Source organism: Etheostoma spectabile, chromosome 20 (assembly GCF_008692095.1).
Source record: "Etheostoma spectabile isolate EspeVRDwgs_2016 chromosome 20, UIUC_Espe_1.0, whole genome shotgun sequence".
Lineage (NCBI taxonomy): Eukaryota > Metazoa > Chordata > Actinopteri > Perciformes > Percidae > Etheostoma > Etheostoma spectabile.
Genome location: NC_045752.1, coordinates 26,408,853 through 26,429,904, shown reverse-complemented (window position 1 = coordinate 26,429,904; position 21,052 = coordinate 26,408,853). Strand labels below are relative to the sequence as shown.

The 21,052-nt window shown below is 42.3% G+C and overlaps 1 protein-coding gene across 2 annotated transcripts in view; it reads right to left on the bottom strand.

Moving 5' to 3' along the window:
• Positions 1–21,052, bottom strand: part of kcnh5b (potassium voltage-gated channel, subfamily H (eag-related), member 5b) — a 196,240-nt gene that overhangs the window by 83,268 nt on the left and 91,920 nt on the right. For both annotated transcript variants that reach the window (XM_032500626.1, XM_032500627.1), the window contains exons 9-10: positions 5,056–5,255; positions 420–479 (exon numbers count right to left, since the gene is read on the bottom strand). In XM_032500626.1, the coding sequence (XP_032356517.1) occupies positions 420–479; positions 5,056–5,255 (260 nt within the window). The remainder of the gene's footprint in view (positions 1–419; positions 480–5,055; positions 5,256–21,052) is intronic.

Below are 21,052 nucleotides of genomic sequence, written 5' to 3'. Positions count from 1 at the left end.
GAGGACCAGGTAACCATAGTCCTCAGAAATCCACCAGAGGTTAGAACACCAACACAGACAGAGACAGAAGAAGAGGACAGACATCCGGCCGAAAACAGGGACATCCGGCAAAATTACCAGAAGTGGAACGTCAAGGCCATGGACTAGCACTCCGCTAACTTGAACGAGGATTAAATGATTTAATCGTGCTTCTCTTTTAGATTTCCCAAATGTTATCTGACCAAATGGATAGTCAAACAAGTCATTTTGCGGGGGTTGTGTACTCACTGAATTACTGACGTCTCTTACGCCATGTAAATAAATGTGAAAAAGTCTTTTGGGACCAGATGGCTTCACATAACGGACACGGAAGATGTAAAGATGTCAAACACTTCCTGGGGGCCGGAGTGAAGCGCTGTAAGAAAACCATAGATACATACCTTCCTGTTGAGGTGGACGCAGATGTCGGCCCGCATGTCCTTGGGACAGATGGATAAGACCTGGAAGACAGGGAGACATAGGGGGGTCAAACTGCTGTTCACAGAAAATTCAAACTCAATTCAAAAGAGTCAAAGACAGTGTCTGATGGTCAGTTTGCAGCGAGATGAAGGTTTAGAAGTCTATTTATTTTGTTAAATCCAGCATTTCTGCAGAGGGTTGAATAGAGATTAGGCTACACAACGTTATTAGTATTATGCAGCACGGTGGCCTATTGGTTACCACTGTTGTCCTGGGCCTTTCTGGGTGGGGTGTGCATGTTCTCCCAGTGTCTGGACAGGGTTTTCACCGGGTGCTCCGGTGTCCCCCACCGGTCCCCCTCCCTCTCATTTAATTGGAAGTCACTTTGGATAAAAGCGTCAGCTAAATGACATGTAATGTAATTATACCATTTGTAGAATTAGATTGCAGAGGTGTCTGTGTAGGGTGGTTTAGGATCAATTTCCAATAACTCCAGAGCGTTGGAAACAGGGCTTGACGTTAGAAACCGCCAACCCACCAAATGCGGGTAGATTTCGGCAGTGGAAGGTAATCCAGTCACTCTTACTAGCCACTTTGGTGGGTGGAAAGCACTAATATTGTCACAATGGTGGCTGGAGTACTTGGTGCACTGTGCCGCCAACTGACACAGGAACACAGCTGGGACCCGGAAACCTGACCCGGTGACCCGGTAGGCAGCGGCCGCCCACGGCCGGAGTACGCTGGCTTGTACGGCACACCAGACCAGCGAACCGTGGGACTCCTTAAAATATCCGCCAGAGCTTATATTGTATTATGTATAAAATTCATGTGTTTTATGTTTAAAGGTTGCAAGACATGATGCCTTTGGATGCTTTTATTTGGGCCTTAGTGGTCCCTAATACTGTATCTGAAATCTCGTTTATATAGACTTAGTGGTCGAATACTGTATCTGAAATCTCGTTTATATAGGCCTTAGTGGTCCCTAATACTGTATCTGAAATCTCGTTTATATAGACTTAGTGTGTCCCTAATACTGTATCTGAAGTCTTTTTATAAGCCTTAGTGGTCCCTAATACTGTATCTGAAGTCTCGTTTATATAGACCTTAGTGGTCCCTAATACTGTATCTGAAGTACCGTTATATAGACCTTAGTGGTCCCTAATACTGTATCTGAAGTCTTTATATAGGACAAGTGGTCCCCTAATACTGTATCTGAAGTCTCTTTTATATAGGCCTTAGGGGTCCCTAATACTGTATCTGAAGTCTCGTTTATTATTAGACCTTAGTGGTCCTAATACTGTATCTGAGTCTCGTTTATATAGACCTTAGTGTCTTCCCTAATACTGTATCTGAAGTCTCATTTATATAGACCATAGTGGCCCTTAAACTGTATCTGAAGTCTCGTTTATATAGACCTTAGTGGTCTCCTAATACTGGATCTGAAGTCTCGTTTATATAGACCTTAGTGGTCTCCTAATACTGTATCTGAAGTCTCTTTTATATAGGTCTTAGTGGTCCGGTAGTTATGACCTCATGAGGGTCAAGATTCCAGATCGGCCCATCTGAGCTTTCATTTTCTCAAAGCCAGAGCAGGATACCCAGGGCTCGGTTTACACCTATCACCATTTCTAGCCACTGGACCATAGGCAGGATGGGGGAACGCATATTAATGTTAAAAAAACTCATAAAAATTACATTTTCATGCCATGGGACCTTTAAAAAAACTGCTTCAATCTATATTTGTTGCCGTTTAAGCCTTCCAAAAACTATATTTTCAATGCGGTCAAAAAACAATTTGCTCTCCCGGACAAAATAAAGGGAGGGAGCACCTGTATTAATATCTAACGGCACCGTGAACTACATTTATATAACCACAATAACAAAAATCCTTATAATCAGTGAATTACCTACGTCATTATTAGAAAACAAATCATAAGGGGCTCATTTAATCCAATGAGTCACTTTATTCAAATTGAAGATTTTGTTTGAAGGTTTTATTATTTGTGGGTGATAAAATATGATGAAAGGCTTGACATGTAATAAAATACTGGTACTGTCCTACGTAGACAACTGCCTACCATCCGGTGAGTTTTTATATTCAACATTCTTCCTGTTCTCCCAATAACCTGAACAACATGCTTGAGTGAGTTAAAGGTCTGGCTTTCATAAGATGGCCACGCAGCGTGATATTTAGACGGGTTAGAGAAATATCAGCTGTGGAAGAAAGCCTTTTCTGCTCAAGAGCACATGAGCAGAGAGTGGTTGTTCGGGGGGGAATCAAAACCCAAACTTCCTGCTTCCCGCTCAATTACCCAGCCAGCTTTGCTGTGTGTGTATATTACTGCAGCTCATCCTGCTGCTGATGTTATTAACTCCAGCCCTGTGTGCCACAAATTGTACGCGCCATTGTAAGCGCTTTGTCCAGCTCATTACAACGCTTCTGAGATCAAGTCTAATTAGGTGAAACACAGTAAAAACTAAATATTATCCCATCTTCCACCAAAGTGCCTTATTAAATACGGCAAGGGGAAAACAATTAATCATCTAAAAGCCTCTGCAACACCAAAACACAACAGTCTTTAAAAGAATCCTCTGCTCCATTTAGAGCGCAGGATATTAGCAGCACCGAGATGCTTCTGGGGGCCTCAGGTTTTCTTTTTTTCAAGTGTGTACAGTGTGATGGGTCGCAAAGTGACAAAACATATCCACTAATTGGCTCAGCTCTCACTGCAAAGGATATATACTGAGGGCAGTGTTGGCTTATGTCTCCTCAAGACTGTATAATTATCTCAACCAACAGTGGGAAATTGAATTGTTGGGGTGGAGGATATCACACATGGTCTGAAGAGAGAGAAAGAGAGCATGACAAGATTTTAGGAAATAATATTCAAACAGCGTCTTTTTGTTAGACGATAAGATTGACTATCATCATCATCACAAACCTCAGTGCAGCCATCTAAGGTCACGATTGAATGATTGGCCAGGTGCCAACTCAGCCATGTAATACGTTCCGTCTGCACTGAAAACTAGTGCTGTCAGTTAAAGGCGTTATTAGTTAAAGTCGGTTAAAGGCATTGGTTTTTTTTCACATGCTGTTGCAACAACTAGTTGTAAAACTGCAACACCCACCGGATCTAGCTAGACCGGAGACACAACAACAGGCATGCTGCACACACGCTGTTTGGGCCAAAGAGTACTAACGTTTCGTTTTGAGTGGATGGCGAGCCCGAGACGCCAAGATGGACGCCGATAAGATTCAGGATGGAAAGTTACTTTTTAAAAGTTGTCAGATGTTCCGTTGACGAGACCACAGTGATGTGAGTGTTTGGTCGAGGTGAACTGAGCGATCATCGCGGCACGACCAGTCTGAAATACACCCCCCCACCCAACCAACCCCAAGTCTGAAATCACATCTAGGGCCAAGCACACGGCTGATGCTGATCCCCCCTTCAAAGTATTTTTTTCACCCTGTATTGATGACAATGTTTACACGTGTTGAGAGATTATTTTGATCAAGTGAGAGTGTTGTGTGAAATTGACACATAGAGTAGGGCGATATGGTGATGGTGGTGGTGGTGGTGGTGGTGGTGGTGGTGGTGGTGGGGGCTTGAACACTACAGTAGGCTATACGCCAATTTTGAAGTCAATAAAACATTTACACAAAGCAAACCAATCCATTTTTCATGATGATAACGGCATTAAAATGAGAAAAACAAATAATGGGACAAAAAGAAATCAAGGGCCATTTAGAATAGTGAAAATGTGACATTAATTAATTAACTATGACATTAATGCGATTAAATATTTGAATGGTTTGACAGCACTACTGAAAAGGAATTGCATTGTTATATTCCTCCAGAGGTGGCAGAGGGAACATAAAAGAAGAGCCAGACTAAGTGAGAGCAGAATAAGGCTGTTTCAGGAGGGCCCCCCGGGAATGTTTTTTTCAATTCACGGGCGTGGGGACAATGAAGTTCGAGCCATGAGAAACAATAATTACGACTAATGTACCTATAAGCTAACGGCCCCTGCAAATTAAAAAAGAATGATATGATGTGTACAATAGATGAACTCTCCTACAAAAATAAAACATATAGAATTATCTTCATGTCAACATACTTTTCCTGATACGCAACGTCAAAGATGTTTCACTAGGCCTATATAAGAGAACTTTTGCGACTTATTCTCTTTTTTTTTTAATTCAGGAAGTGTCCTTTTTAAGGGCAGATACAATAAAAGGGGGAGTTCACATACATCTGACTGCTTGGAAGAAAACCATGTACAGTAATATATATCATAATGATAGAGGATGCATCCCGATGCATGTTGAACCAAAGACAGGATAATAGTAATGGATTGAATGGTGAGACCAGGGAATATCCACAGCCCTACTGGCTTGATCCATGGCTCTTTACGTGGTAAGTAAGAAGAAGCAGCCTCTGAAAAGATGAATCATCAAAGTGGATTCATATATGCACAGTATGGAAGCATCTGCTTTTTAAATCTTTTGTTCCTTCAGTTTTCAGCAATGACAGAACAGTTTCCTCCACTGACATTTCCAATGAAGCTTGGAGGAAGTGGCCTCGGCGCTGACACCTAACATGGGCTGAGCCTCACCTTCTCCGTGTCGATGCCTTTGGACATGGACCAGGTGGAGACAATGTAGTCCATCACACGCTCGCTCAGCCCCTTGGGAACCTGGTAGAGCTTCAGGAAGTCCCGGACGTTGTTGAGCATCTCGTGGTAGCGGTTGGTGTTGGCGTACATCTGCTGGAAGATGGTGGTCACGTTTCCAAAGATCGTGGCATAGAGCAGAGCTGGGGACCAAGACACAGGAGAGGGATGAAAGCTAAGCTAATAAAAGCTATAGTACACAGCCGCACATTCTAAATCTACGATTTCAGTCACATCTTCTTCATTGTCCTCCACTGACAAAAGGCCACAAGATGTAGCTGAAAGCTCCGGAGAAGCTGGACCTTGTGCTAAGATGTACTGTGAAAAACCTAGCAGCTGCAACTACTGTGTACCAAACACCATTACAATCACCCAGTATCCACCAAAGCCCTGCCAGTCACCAAGGAAACCACCTGCCAACGACATATCTAAACAAGAACATAGACTTGCTACGCTTTGTTTCCTTTGCTAATGATCTGCGATTTGAATGCTTAACAACTGTAAGCCGTGTCGTGCAACAAATTGGATTAGCAGGCAGTTGGGATTCCAAGGAAAAAGATGTGTAAGACGTCTCCTGCTAGATGATAAGCGGTATTAATGGTGGCTGTCACTGCTGAGGAGGTGTTTCAGAGGAGTGTTTTCCCCACTTTGGAACTTAAAGCCAATGCAGCGAGCCGTCAGTCTCCTCCGTACCCTGCTGCTGCTTTACTGTTTCCATAGAGACCTCACCCTTCCACTGCCTCCTCCCAGCCAATAAAATGACAAAAGAAGAAAAATGACAGGTTTAAAGACGTTTGGGTTCAAAATGTGGGAGTTTACAGGAGGTGATGGGATCTGCTAATGGCTCATGAGCCACAGAAAAAAAAGAAAAGTAAAGTAAAGTCAGGCGCCAGTGAGTTGTGTGGAAGAGAGGGAAATGTTGGACAGACAAAGTCTTAAAGTGACTGTGCGCTTGAGATAAAGTGTGTATGTGTGCATCTGATGGAAAGAATGAAAAAGAAATGGATGGGAAAATAATGAAGACCAGGAAAGTGTGTTTCTATATTCAGAGTGTGCCTGTCTCATAGAAGCAATGGGAGTCAGAAAGAAAAGAAAAGAACACAAAGACACAATGAGAAAGAGAGGGTGTTTGGATGAGAGACAAAAAGAGGAAAAGGCAGAGAGACAGCCACAGACAGAAAGGTGGAGCGTGTCAGCAGTGAGAAAAAACACCGTTCCAGTTTAGCTCTTTCAAAGTCAGCAGCCTTTCCAGGACTTTTCCAGGACCCTGTCAGCTGCCAACCCTAATGATCTGGAACTGAAAGCTCCGAGAGACAGCTCTCACCTCCACCTAACACAACACTCCTAATTGGAAGACTTGGTGGCTCAGCAGGAGGCCAACGTCACCGCAGCACACAGGCCGGAGGAGGTTTGATGCCCCTGGAACCGGGTCTGTGGAGCTGAAACCCCATGTCTGTGGTTCTTTGTCTTTGGCCCCCCATCCAGGAGTTGGGTTCATTTATCCAGGTGAGAGGGAGGGAGCTTAAAACATACAGAGCTCTGCTTATGGAAGATCCAGCACCGACAACCAAACTACATCCATCTGTTGTAGAGAAATAGACACGGCAGATTGAAGAACCTAATTAGAGCTTAACCCCAATTAACGTAATTACATGTTCCAGTTTATCATGACATATCAATAAACAACTATAACCACATGGTGAAGTAGATGCATAGGCTGTATAAGTGAAGTCAACACATCTGGATGACCCCTGGCGGCTGGCTGCAGTGTAGGTCATAAGCCCCGCCACGTCCATGTTAGCGGATGGGCCGTCAAATATATCTTTCCAAAAGATGGTTTCTGTTTCATTGTGACTCTCATCAGTTTGGTTTTTATTAGTTATTTGATGCTAGCTGTGATTGGCCCATGATTGGTGGGGCGGGACACCGCCGCGATCACTACTGTGCAGACTTGGAAACGCGGTGTCCATCTTTAGACAGACTATGCCCTAAAACCATTGACGCTGCAGAATTTGAGCATGCCTAACATGTTAAATGTTAAGAGATAAAATACCCACTCCAGCATACTGATTGGTCCTTCTAAAAACACTGTTCGGTCCCCTAGAGAACCTTATGAGTTTAGACAGTTCATTCAGAGCACTCTGGCTACAGTTTATAGCTGTCATTTCAAAACTATATTTGATTTCTGATATGTCCCCACGGCTCTATATATTTTGGGGGGGCAGATAAATAGCTTCATTTCCTCCCATTTCTGCACTGATGAAGCAGCCTGGGGGACAGAGGATCAGACGCTGTCAGAGAGAGGCTCTCGTCAACTGGACAGAGTCTTTGCAGGAAGTTGGTCCCCAAATTGACTGTGACATTAAAAAAGAAAGCTAAATGGAAACGATCATTTGTGGTTGTGTTCTTTCGGTCTATTCTGATCTCATCTTAGTGACACCAGCAGCTTCTTTTCTCTCTCCTTGTGTTGCTAAGAGCTCACTGCGGCACCCCAGAGCTCCCCTGGAAGTCACACAGCGTGGGAGGGTCTGTGACGTCCGTACATTTGGATCTGGAAAAGGAAAAGGATTCCGTTCTTTTCAACCATAGAATAGAATCAAATAGAATAGAATGACTTTACTGTCCCCGAGGGGACCTCTGTTCTGGGCACAGAGCTACAGTCTGTCGCATCACAATACAAGCATGGAAGAAAGAGACCTTCCTAAATACAACACAACTATATACACACACAGCACAACTAAATACACACACACACACAACACAACTAAATACACAACACAACTAAATACACAACACAACTAAATACCACCACACACAACACAACTAAATACACAACACAACTAAATACACAACACACTAAATACACACAACACAACACAACTAATACACACACCACAACAACCAACTAATCACAACACAACTAAATACACACCACAACTAAATACACACAATACCCACATTGAAGAAAGAGACCTTCCCATACAACACAACTATATACAAACACAACACAACTAATCACACACACACACACACACAACAATACACCACAATACCATCAATGAGAAAAGACCTTCCTAAATACAACACAACTATATACACACACAACACAACTAAATACACACACACACACAACACAACTAAATACACAACACAACTAAATACACACAATACACACATGGAAGAAAGAGACCTTCCTAAATACACACAACTATATCAAACACACACAACTAAAACACCACACCACACAACACAACTAATACACACAACACAACAAATACACACAATACAAGCATGGAAGAAAAGACCTTCCTAATACAACACAACTAATACAAAACACACACAACTAAATACACACACACACACACAACACAACTAAATACACAACACAACTAAATACACAACACAACTAAATACACACAATACAAGCATGGAAGAAAGAGACCTTCCTAAATACAACACAACTATATACACACACAACACAACTAAATACACACACACACACAACACAACTAAATACACAACACAACTAAATACACACAATAACACATGGAAGAAAGAGACCTTCCTAAATACAACACAACTATATACAAACACCACACAACTAAATACACACACACACAACACAACTAAATACACAACACAACTAAATACACACAATCACTGGAAGAAAAGACCTTCCTAAATACAACACAACTATATACCCACACAACACAACTAAATCACACACACCACAACACAAAACTAAAACCCACATGGCGAAGAGACCTTCCTAATACCAACACAACTATATCAACACAACAACCACTAAATACACACACACACCACACAGACACAATAAATACACAACACACACTAAAATACAAAACCACCAACTAATACACCACACAATGAAGAGAGACCTTCCAATACAACACAACTATATCCAACACAACCACAACTAAATACACACACACACACACAACTAACTAACAACACAATAAATACACACAATACGCATGGAAGAGAGACCTTCCTAAAACAACACAACTATAATCCCACACACACACAACTAAATACACACACACACACAACACACCTACATACACACCATACACACATGGAAGAAAGAGACCTTCCTAAATACAACACAACTATTACAAACACAACACAACTAATCACACCCCACACACACACAACTAATACACACACACCAACACAACTAAATACACCAATACAGCATGGAAGAAAAGAACTTCCTAAATCAACACCACTATATACACACACAACACAACTAACATAAACACACACACACACACAACACACTAAATACACAACACACTAATACCACACACTAAATACACACAATACACATGGAAAAAGAGACCTTCCTAAATACAACACTAATACCACACAACACAACTAAATACACACACACACACACAACTAAATACACAACACACAAACACACAATACAACATGGAAGAAAGAGACCTTCCTAAATACAACACAACTTTATACACACAACAACCACATAAATACACAACACCCAACACACTAAATCCACACCACACTAATACACACCATACAAGCATGGAAGAAAGAGACCTTCCTAATACAACACAACATATATACACACAACACAACACACAATCACACCACACACCACACACCACTAAATCCACAACCACAACTAAATACACACAATAACAAGAAGAAAGAGACCTTCCTAATACAACACCTATACAAAACACCACACACAACTAAATACACACAACACACCACATACACACACATGGAAGAAAGAGACCTTCCTAAAACAACAACAAACTAAAACACACCACACACACCACAACTAATACACAACACACAACACCACTAAAATAAACAACACACTAATACAACACTAATAACATAATACCACACCAACAAAACACACAACACAACTAATCCACCATGGAAGAAGAGAGACCTTCCTAAATACACCACAACTATATACACACACAACACAACTACACTACACACACACACAACACAACAATACACACACACACTAAATACACACATGGAACGACCGAAACCTTCCTAAATAACACACAACTAAACAACACACAACACAACTAAATACACACATGGAAGAAGAGACCTTCTAAATACACACAACTATATAACACACAACAACAATACAACACAACACACAACACACCTAAATACACACCATACAACACATGGAAAAAGACCTTCCTAAATACAACACACTATATACAAACACACACAACTAAATACACACACACACCCACAACACAACTAAATACACAACACAACTAAATACACAACACAACTAAATACACACAATACACACATGGAAGAAAGAGACCTTCCTAAATACAACACAACTATATACACACACAACACAACTAAATACACACACACACACACAACACAACTAAATACACACAATACACACATGGAAGAAAGAGACCTTCCTAAATACAACACAACTATATACAACACACAACACAACTAAATACACACACACACACACAACACAACTAAATACACAACACAACTAAATACACACAATACAAGCATGGAAGAAAGAGACCTTCCTAAATACAACACAACTATATACACACACAACACAACTAAATACACACACACCACAACACACTAATACAACACAACTAAACACCAATAACTAAATACACACAATACCAGGAAGAAAGAGACCTTCCTAATACACACACTATATACACAACACACACACTAAATCACCACACACACACAACAACTAAAACACACAATACAGCATGGAGAAAGAGACCTTCCTAAATACAACACAACTATACACACACACACAACTAAATACACACACACCACACACCACACAACTAAATACACAACACACTAAATACCCACAATACACACTGGAAGAAAGAGCCCTTCCTAAATACAACACACCTATATACACACAACCAACTACACAACAAAAAACACAACACAATAAATACACAACAAAACAAAATACCACAATACAAGCATGGAAGAAAAGACCTTCCTAATACAACACAACTATAACAAACACACAACACGACTAAAACAACACACACACACACAACTAAATACACAACACAACTAAATACACACAATACAGCATGGAAAAAGAGACCTTCCTAAATACACAACTATATACAAACACACAAAACTAATACACACACCACACCAACTAAATCACAACACACTAAATACACACATGGAAGAAAGAGACCTTCCTAAATACAACCAACTAAAACACACACACAATCCACACAATCACACAAACAAACAACTAACATAACAAACACAACTAAACACACACATATAAGCTAAATACCACACAACTAAAAAACACACAACACAACTAAATCACACATGGAAGAAAGAGACCTTCACTAAACACAACACACTAACAACACACAACACAACTAAATACCACACACACAACACAACTAAATACACAACACAACTAAATAGACACACAATAACACATGGACGAAAGAGACCTCCTAAATACAACACAACTAACACACAAAACAACAACTAATACACACACACACAACACAACTAAATACACAACACAACTAAATACACACATGGAAGAAAGAGACCTTCCTTAAATACAACACAACTAAAAACACACAACACAACTAAATACACACATGGAAGAAAGAGACCTTACTAAATACAACACAACTAAAAACACACAACACAACTAAATACACACATGGAAGAAAGAGACCTTCCTAAATACAACACAACTATATACACACAAACACAACTAAATACACACACACACAACACAACTAAATACACACATGGAAGAAAGAGACCTTCCTAAATACAACACAACTATATACACACAACACAACTAAATACACAGACCACTACAACAATAGTGATGGGAGTAGTCTCATCCTTTTCACCCAACTGCCAAGAGCGTGGCACTCAGCCATCTGCTCACACAACAAGTGTGTCAAAGAGGAGGGACATGCAATGGGTGGACAGTCAAAATGAAAGACAAAGAGAGGGACGTGCAATGGGTGGACAGTCAAAATGAAAGACAAAGAGGAGGGACGTGCAATGGGTGGACAGTCAAAATGAAAGACAAAGAGGAGGGACGTGCAATGGGTGGACAGTCAAAATGAAAGACAAAGAGGAGGGACGTGCAATGGGTGGACAGTCAAAATGAAAGACAAAGAAGATCCTGACAATGTCGCCATCCCAGTCAACATCTACAAAAATGGGACAGTTACGGTACAAGGTGACCTAAGACAGGTTGAGAAAGACTTTCAGACTATTAAAGCAAAATACAGAGGGAGAAGACAACCCTGAGTGAAACCATCTTCGCGAAGACGCTGAAGGACGCCACTCTGAACCGCAACCCAGCCCCCCCAACCACTACCTCGCCAAGGCTCCCAAGAAATCCCATTACATCAGCAAGGACCCTTCAACCTAGACCGCCCCAGCCTTATCCCCCCCCCCGCCACATCCAGCACATGGCGAAACACACCTGATAACCACACACAACACACACACAACACACACACACACACACACACACACACACACACACACACACACACCCACACACACACACACACACACACAACCACCACACACACACACACACACCACACAGTACACCAGCCCACACACACACACACACCCCAACCACTTTAGTTTGCTTTTTATTATAATTGTTATCTGAGAAAAGGAAACATTACATATATCGTTTACAGGAGTATTTTTAAAAGTAAAAATGCAGAGTTCCTTAGGGAGACGTGTCCTCCAGGTAACATGGTGTAAAGTTCTTTCAGTGGTTGTCCAATAGGTTACAGAGAACTGATTGTCCCGCCCACCAAATTAAAAGGAGTTACTCAGGGGGGAGAATCAGGAGCATAATTTGATAATTTGGTATAAATCTCCGCAAACTAACAGGAAGGGGACACAGGTCCTACGTTAGGTCTTTACATTGTCAACGGTAAGAGGAGACTCTCTCGTCAGAGGTGCTGTTGATTATTTTATTTCTGATCTTGACATTTTTTTATATCAAGGCATTCACAGTCAATTCCCTTACTCCTCTGTCTGACCATAGTCAAATAGTCTGAGAAGAGGAAGTCTCAAACACAAAGAAGCAGATGCTAATCATCTACAAACCTCGACCCAGCCCCACACATGGACTGCGAGCGGCATAAAGACAAGGAAAAGAGACTAAGGAAAAGACAAAAATATTAGTGGTAAAAAAATGCTTTGACAATGATTAGAAAAAGCTAAGGAAAGAACAAAGAAACGTATCCAATCAGAAACACAGGGCTCCAAATAACCAAACTGTACGCCTTCTTTATGGAAAAACACAAAAGAATACAAACATTTAGTAAGAACAAAAAGTTCAAGTACAAACAATTCAGAGAAAATTGGCATTAGTAGTAGTAGTAGTAGTAGTAGTAGTAGTAGTATCCATCTGAGACAGAGCCGGATGATGAATTATGTCTGTGATAAGAAAAACAGGCGTTTGACTGAGCTCTTCTGTGATGATAAGGACCGCGTGTTGCTGTTTGTAAGAAGTCGGGAGAGACCGGAGACGGCCCTTTCTCTTGTCATGTGCGTTTCTCTTTAGCGGGTTCGGGGCCGATCCGCCGGAGGAGTTTAAGGTGATTTGTCAGAGCGAATGAGTGTGAGGGTCAGAAATCTGTCAGTGTAGGAGGAGTGCCACCGCCCGAAGCCCAGACGCCCAGGAAATATCAATCACAACACTCCTACATGAAGAGACAGCCAGCACACACACACACACACACACATATACAGTCACATGCAGTACAGTAGCACGCACGTTTTGGTGGCAAACGGTCACAGCCCAAACCGACGCAGACCCACAGGAGAATACCACCGGACAGCGGCACCAGACCACCCACAACCAGCCAGAGTCCTCACCGAGCCCTTTGACCGATACGAGAAGTTGAAGCAGCATGCCGAGACCTGGGGAAGCAGCAGGACTCTACGACGTACTAGTGAAATACAGCCCCTGGGACCTAAAGCAAAGACCTGGCTCCTAGCAGTGCTGAACTCATGCATGGCACAGCCATGACAACCATTTATTAGAGAGAAACGTCAGTGGACATGGAGAAAGGCTCCTCATATTTACATGTATGCCATTGGCTACATTATAAATGGATGTCTGCCAACAGGCCTGAAACATCCCATATATGATTATTGAGACAGAGTTTTGGACTCCAGGTTAATAAGGTTCTGACTGAGCAGCAAGATATGAATTCAGTTGGGATTCTGTGAGAATTCACAGATCCAGTTTCTCTTTTCTAATCTTCCCCTTCACATTTAAAGGAATCTACATGTATGTGTGTGGGCTCAGGTACGGCTTCTGGAAAGAAAATAAAGGATAAAATATGAATTATTAAACAGACATGAATGAAGAAGTTCCCCAGCACATTGACCAGGAGTCCTTCTTGATGTCTACTGTCTCAGACCTGTCTCTCGGACCAGGCCGAGGATGATGGGAATGTCTTGCTGCTTGTCTGCTGAATCTCTGGGATCTCGGTTTTCTTCATTTTCAATCATGTCGCCGTCCGTACTACTATGTGCTAACGTTAGCGTTATCAAGACACAATGATTTGCTGTGAATGAAGGAATCATCCTGTAGTGGTGCGTCGAGTGTAACGTACAGTACTGTATATAGTCCCATCCAGTTAGATTGAATTCGGTATTGATGACACACACAGTAATAACGGTAACTCCAGTGAAAGGATTGTAAACTTGTTAGTGAGGACTAGTTGAGGACTGGATTTAAAGCTGGTTCTGGTTCCACCTTGGCCCCAGGTGTGTCTGGTAACACACGGACAGAGACAACTTCTCTCTGTTGATGCTTCATTGCAATCAAGCTCCAGTACTAACATGGGCGTGGGTCTGCTGTGGCTGTGTGTGTGTGTGTGTGTGTGTGTGTGGTTCTGTAAAGAAATAAATAACATTGTAAAGGCTACCATGCACAATGCATAGGAATCATACGTAAATATATGCTAGCAAATAATACCAATAAACCCACTATTAATTTCCATTATCTTAATGCAGTGTAACTGTAGCATGTAAATACTGCACCAACAACAGGCTGAAATGAACAGAAACCATCAGTTATAAGACTTACAGTTCTCAAGGAGACACACACAACCCACACACACACACACCACACACACACACACACACACAACCACACACACACACCACACACACACACACACAACACACACACACACACACACACACACACACACACACGATTATCCACCAGACAGCTAGTCTCTTTTTCTTTTCTCTCCCTTTCTTCTCCGTGTGGCGTGCGCGCCCGCTCGCGGTGTGAGGCGCGTGTCCGCGCTATTCTCCGACATGCACTCCCAGTCCCACCTGACAGACGACCTGCAGTACAAAACTAAAGGAACGAGGCAATTTGGGAAAATGTAGGGAGTAGAAAGTACCGATATTTGTGTTAAAATGTAAGAAGTAAAAGTAAAAAGTCACCATAAAAATAAAGAGTAAAGTAAAGTAAAAATATCTGAAAAATCTACTTGAGTACAGTAGTAGCCAATGGGTGATTGTGATCCAGCTACAGGCACCGCCAGGTCGCGGTGCATTCAGGGGCCGTAGTAGTGGAGTTTAGCCAGAAAAAGTGAGAATCATGTGGCAATGAATACACAACAAACCAGCATTTCCTAGGTAGAAGTATTTTGTCTGGCTCTATGTCCATGCTATTGAAAGGGGGGGGGGGGGGGGGGGGGGGGGGGGGGGGGGGGGGGGGGGGATCTAATTCAGAAAACCCCTCTTCCCTGCTTGAGAACAGTAGCAGGGAGCTCAACTGTAGAGGCATCAGGCGTGAGGTCCCACAGCACTGGCAGATTTTAATCTTTTTTGCAAGATGCTTTTTTTATGAACCCGTATTAACCAATCACAGGCACATCTGTTCTGAAAGTACCACATGCATCCTGTGACTATGTACATAGTGAACGGTATTTCATAATGCTTGTTCTATGAACTGTATATGGCGGATGAATTATTGTTCAGCTTTTAGCTATATGTCTGCTTTATGCATCAGATATGTTTATTATACAAGACAAATATAATGTCTGTGTGCTTCCTAGCTCACAGCTGTGTTGGGTCAAGAAGAGCGCCACTCATCCTATTTTATCAGTTTTTATTAGAGGGCCACAGTGGGAATAAGTTACAGATTATAGATGTATTGTGTGTATCTTGTGGATTTGAACGCACGCACGCCTCCTTCTTTCAGAGCTGTCATCCAGAGTTTGATTGACAGGTTAGATGGAATGACCTAGGGCTGCACGACATGAGGGAAATATGACATGTGCGAGTGTCGTGATAATATTACTTACCAGATATTAAAGTGTACTCTTCTTTCAGTACTCTGCTAGTGTTGACTTTAAACCAAAAGAAATCCTTTCCAACATTCTTTTATTGAACAAAGTGAACATTGGCATGAATATAAAAAGGCAGCACTAAAGAAAGAATGACAGTTATGCTTCAAAGCTTTGATATGGAACTTTTTGATATTTATCAACGTCTGTTACATTCGAGACGTTGCCAAATGAGTTGCTCCAAAGCTAATTAAGACTCTCAGCGCCACACAGCTGGCTCTCCGTTTTAACCATCAGTGTCCTCCTTGGCTACTAGCAACTGTGTGGAGGAGGAAAGGGGGCGGCTTGTATCACGTGGACGCGCCGACAGTGTTGTTGTCATTACTTAGGATTCCTCATGGGGGAGACAGAAACTACGCACTATAGCTTTAAGGTGCAGTTTTCTACGGATACAAAAATCCCTCAGTGTCTTTCACAATGTATTCATTGCGGCAGTTATTATTGCGATGACAAAAAAAACAAAAACAAATACAAATTTCTTCAACATTTTGTTTGTCTTTTTTGACACTTTTGTCCCTTTTCCTGATGTTTTTGTCACCTTTTTCCAATTATTTGTCACAGTTTCTAAAAACAAATGTGCGCTTTGTGACGTTTTTGAGACCTGAAAAGGTCCACAGATGTGTCTGATGTCTCCATGTTGGCGCTGCCCATGTGAAAGCATCCGCGGATAAAACCCTGAACACACCTCACGGGAGAGCACGGCGAACCAAATATAGCGACACAAAGTGACAACAAAGGAGTAGCCAGCGAGCCCAGTCCAGGCTGCATCGCAACACATCACACGCTGACAGGACACAGTCATCAACGCGCTGCGTCAGCCAAACACCGAGAGAGCCAATCAGCCGTAGTGCAGTCCAAACACCCCCCACACACACACACACACACAAAGATACGGGGTAAATCTGTTTTGACAAGCAGTACTTTTGCATCACCGCTCTCTGGGTGAGTAAAACAATCTGCTTGATTGTCTCCACACAAATATTGACTGAAAAATGTGCAGAGGCATCGCAGTGTTAGTCACGGTCCTCCAGCCAATACAAACACGTCTGTCACTGGGACTCTCACTCAGTAAATATGGATCTCATCTCAGTGTTCCTTTACTTCTCATTAAGTCCATTTAACAGACTACTTATCGCTGTGCAAAAATGATAATGGCTTTTGGAGTGAGAGGGATGGGCTGCAGGTGGGGGGGGGTTGTGTGACAGACCGTCCGTGCCCACCTAAAGCCCCAAACACTTACTGATGTTACACTTAAAATCTAGACGGCCAGTGTCAGGAGGACACGTCGTAAATTCTTGACTTAAACTGGAACTTTAGATGAAAACTAACTTCCTTTACCTTTCAAATGACAGGGTCAATTATCAGAAATAATCAACAAATGAAATGCTCAACCCATTCAGTGCAGCCTTTCATTGTCTGCTATGACCAGCAACTAACTTCATATGTATCTTGGCGTGTAACTGGCCTTATTGAGTCAGTTCAACAGTTCTGGAAATACACATTCACTTTCTTGCTAGGCCTAGATAAGAAAACCGATATAGATAGACCCATGTCTGTTTAAAAGACATTCTCCCTGTCAGCGCGTCAGAAAGCGACGCTTGGTCAGGGCCCTTTGGTGTTTGGTACCAGCGCAGACGGTCTCCTCTAGCGTCTTATTTCGATGGCTTGGTCTGGACTATTGCCGTCACTTTTTGACGCTCTGGGTCGGGAAGTTTAACGGACACGACAGTTAGGTTTAGGAAAAGATCATGTGTGTGGCGCATAACGTCCGTTTCAGTGGCACGCGGGACAAGAACGGGACATGAACCCGGGTTCTGGTGTTCTCTAAGGGCCACTGACGAAGTGGCAGTATTGTACGAGTTGGGAGTTAGTTAGTAAATATGAAGGTACAGCTAGCAGACAGTAAGCTTAGCAGAAAACAGCAGCTAGCCTGGCTCCTTCCAAAGTCCAACTTCCAGCACCTGTAAACCTCAGTTTATGTGATATTGTTCGGCTGCAGGTTATGTGCTTGGCAATAATTTTTAAAGTGGCAATAGCTGAAATTGTGATGTGAAGACGGCAGGAAGGAAGATGAAAAGAAAACGTTATCACTGATTTGGGGTCAGTTTAGATTTTGGACAGTGAAAGTGAGCTGACCAGACGTCTCATTCCCAGCCGTCGTCTGGTTAGGACCTATTTCACAGTAAAATAAAGTCATTAAAAACATTTCTCATATGTAACCTAAACTCGCTTTTTAACCCAGAGGATCCCAGTTTGATGTCAGTCCCCCCCCAGACGTTATTTGACTTTAAATCACCGAATCATGCTTTGTGGGTAAGAAGAGAATAAGAAAAAGAAGGGCAGAAAAAGAGAGCTCATTCGATGAGTGTTTCTCATATTGAAAGTAAAATAGCTGCAGCTGTCACGTAAAGGTAGCAAAATAAAAAGATATGATGACGTTGAGGGGAAAGTTTCCTGAGACTGAAATACTAAGACACGTCTCAAACCGGGACAGCTAAAAGATCTGAGGAGACATCAGTGAACACCATAAAATCTCTTGTAATCTTTAAGACTTTCATTCTTACAAAAACTGTTTTGTCCTGAAAGCTGTCCCCATGCACATGTCCCTGAATGCTTTACACTTTTTATATCTACACTTAAAAATTCAAATTTCTATCAAAGCTTGCTTGTAAATAACGGTGGTCCTGATTTGTTAAAGTGAAATGTTACTGAGGGCTTTATCCTTGAATCTCGTTGTGAGGTTGTCTAAGAACTGGTATCTGTTGTGTTCCCATCCATAGAAACATCCAGCGGTGGGAGAAGAAAGAAGGGATCTGAATGGGTTAAGTAACTAGCGACTAAAGTAACTAGTAACTAAAGCTGTCAGATGAATGGAGTGCAGTCAAAAGTAGAATATTTCTCTCTGAAATGGAGCGGAGTAGAAGTAGACAGTGACATGAAAAGGAAAAGACTCGAGTACAGTACAAGTGCCTCAACATCTGGACTCAAGTACAGAACTTGACATTGCATTCCCCCATTGAAAACCTCTGTAGGCCAGGCGCTGGGTATGAAGATTAAGGGGATCGATCCCGTCCTCCTCAGGCCACTGGTGGCGCCAGTGGTTTCCAGGGAGCTTTATCTCCAGTGCACAGAGAACTTTCTAATCCCAGTGCTGATATGAAAACCCATCTCAGACAAAACGAACTGAGGATGAAAAAGAAACAACCATCAAAGCAATCGGAATGGTCTCGCTCTCGGTTCCGGCTGTTTTCCAAGTTTTTGTAATCTGTTTTGCATACGCTAACGATGAATGACAGCCGAAGGTTCGAGAAGAAACGGATTCCTGCAGCTCTGCTAACTGTGTGCACACAGACCGGGAATAATGAGAGGGAGACAGGTGGGGGGGGATTATCCCTTCAATTATTCCACTGTTTCACTGAGGGTAATCCCTCGGAATAAGAACATGTCAAAAATACAAACAACCAACGAGCCAATCAAATCGGGTCTTTGCTCTGCACACGTTATTTATCTCATGTTTTGAAGACAAGCAGGCCAAGTGTTGCAGCTTCGCTAATGGGATCCGAATGCCATCAGGGGCCGGGCGGGGCCTCCCTGTGGACCGGGGTGCGAGCCTCAGCTGGAGTAATGAAGTCATGGGGGACCACTCATATTGCACCAACTGGTAAACAATGCCATGGTTTTCCAGAGGCAGAGCTGCTATAGCAATATGTGCAGGGAGTGTGTCTCATTTATAGACCTGCACCGTCTTCAACTCTTAAAGCTCTGGACTCAGTCTATCACTCCGCCTTGAGAGGTATAGCCGGTCATGCCTAAGGTACACGCCGTTGTATTTTATATGAAAGTGTGAGGTTTGTCTTCTACCCACTGGTTTCTCTTTAATAGAAGTCTGTTGTTGGGAAACTACCATCTTACCTTACACAACCTCTCTGGTACTCAGAGGACATTATTAGACTCTCTCTGCTGACTGGCTGTTACTTCATGTTCCACAAGCTCGCTCTGAACTCGGAAAAACTGCTTTTAGTTTTAGTGCACCCGACTGCTGGAACATCACAGCGCTTTCTTAAAATCAACTCAAGAGTCCCAAAGGAAATCTGGTTCTAAACCTGCAAACTTTTGCTTGTAACTGCTTTGCATAATTGTATTTTCTTTGCAGCCCTATTCTCCTAATACATTTCTCTTTTTTTGTTCCAATTCTGAATGTTTTTATTGTCTTTCTATATATTACTTGTGTTGTTCTGTGTTCTTTGTAGTCTGACTCGATGATATTGTAAATGAGGCTCGCCTTGTAATGATTTCCCAGGGATAACCAAAGGTTGAATGAATGAATGCTGGGTCACATCCAGGGCTGTGTTCACATGTGGACAGATGAAATGAGGAGCGCACAATAGAATCAAATGGCAGGACAGATCCATCCTTTCAACCATCGAAGCTCATGGATGGGAAAAAAGTTCAAAAAGAGGAAGACGTGGCCGGTCAAAAGTTTGGGTTCACAT